A 1,359-nucleotide genomic window follows, 5' to 3' on the forward strand; every position below is an offset into this window, starting at 1 on the left:
AGGTATCATTAGAGAATTCGAAAATCTGTTTGGGAAGGACGTTATTGGTGGCATAACCCCTGCCCAGAAATAGAACAATGCAGAAAAGAATTGTGAAGAGATGCATCTCGGAATACAGAATAGGACCCTAGAAACGTGTGTAAAGATTAAGTTGAAGAGAGAAAGTATTTCCATTTTGTACTTTTTTTAAAAGACGTGTGAAAACAATAATGTCATATGACTTTAGTAATTGTTGTTTTACCGAGATTCACATCCAACAAAACTCGCACATATATAGAAACTAGGGTCCTGGACCTCACAGCCTGCATATGGAATATTGGCTGACCTCTGATCTCATCATTGGCAGGGGAAAGTTCCCCTTTTCGCTTCAATTTTTATTCTTGATAACTCATCTTCAAGAGTTGTCTACATCATGTTGCATTGAACCACTTATCTCTACTAACAGGTGCATGGATTGAGAATGGTGACAACTAGTTCTTTGCTTCTATTCGTCATTCCATACGGCGTTGTCTTAACTCATTTCATGCTGCAAATGCGGAGATACATCAAATTTGGTCCAGAGTTTTAATGCAGCATCTCGATAGACAAGCTTCTCATCCTTTCGTCCCTGTAATACATTGTCAATTTGCGTAGACTGGGTTGCCACCAAATCCTCTCGTCCAAACGGGTAATCGGTACCGTATAGTACATGCCCAGGTTCTGCGAAGTCAAGAAATAAACGTAGCGGCTCATCATATCCTGCAAAGGCGAGATCAAAATAGAAATTCTTAGCCTTCTTGAGGAACTCGTCGGCGGTCTTATCTATGAGATTGAATTCTGCGCTTAGATTTGCGTTTCTGTGAACGATATAGGGTAACGTGCCTCCGCCATGTGGAAGAATAACTCGACAATTTGGATGTGTTCGTAGTGTATCTGTCATGATGAGGTGGGCCGCTGTCCGCGTTGTCTCATGTGTCCAGTCGAAGATAGGCTTCAGCAATTATCGCGGCTCGACGATAGGCTTTCCAGCCGTCTCGAGCCCTAGATGAATGAAGACAATTGCCCCGAGTTGATTCAACTCATTCCATACAGGTCGAAAGTCCGGATGACCAAGGTACTTGCCTCCATAACTGGTCAGAGAATTTACTCCTACAGCTTGTGAGGATTCATAATAAGTCCACTAAATCACTTACTAATATCTTATCAAATAAGGGATATATTGATGACTAATACATATATGATATGATCTTATATTATAAAATCATATTATCATATAGTTATATAATAGTATCTCTTATCAAATTGATTTATAATGGAATAGAATAAAATGGAACTAGATGGAAGTATACAGGAAATCTCGCTAAATTGATTGGTTGTACT

General features: G+C 39.6%; 1 protein-coding gene across 1 annotated transcript; it reads right to left on the reverse strand.

The window, feature by feature from the left end:
• Positions 1-511: 511 nt before the first annotated feature.
• Positions 512-919, reverse strand: EAE98_010905 (uncharacterized protein; the record flags this gene model as incomplete). Its single annotated transcript, XM_038958527.1, has 1 exon — positions 512-919. One exon carries the CDS (start codon positions 917-919, stop codon positions 512-514), a length of 408 nt encoding a protein of 135 aa, XP_038805041.1.
• Between the last annotated feature and the right edge of the window lie 440 nt (positions 920-1,359).

This window comes from Botrytis deweyae (genome assembly GCF_014898535.1).
Source record: "Botrytis deweyae strain B1 chromosome Unknown BDEW_042, whole genome shotgun sequence".
NCBI classification, from domain to species: domain Eukaryota; kingdom Fungi; phylum Ascomycota; class Leotiomycetes; order Helotiales; family Sclerotiniaceae; genus Botrytis; species Botrytis deweyae.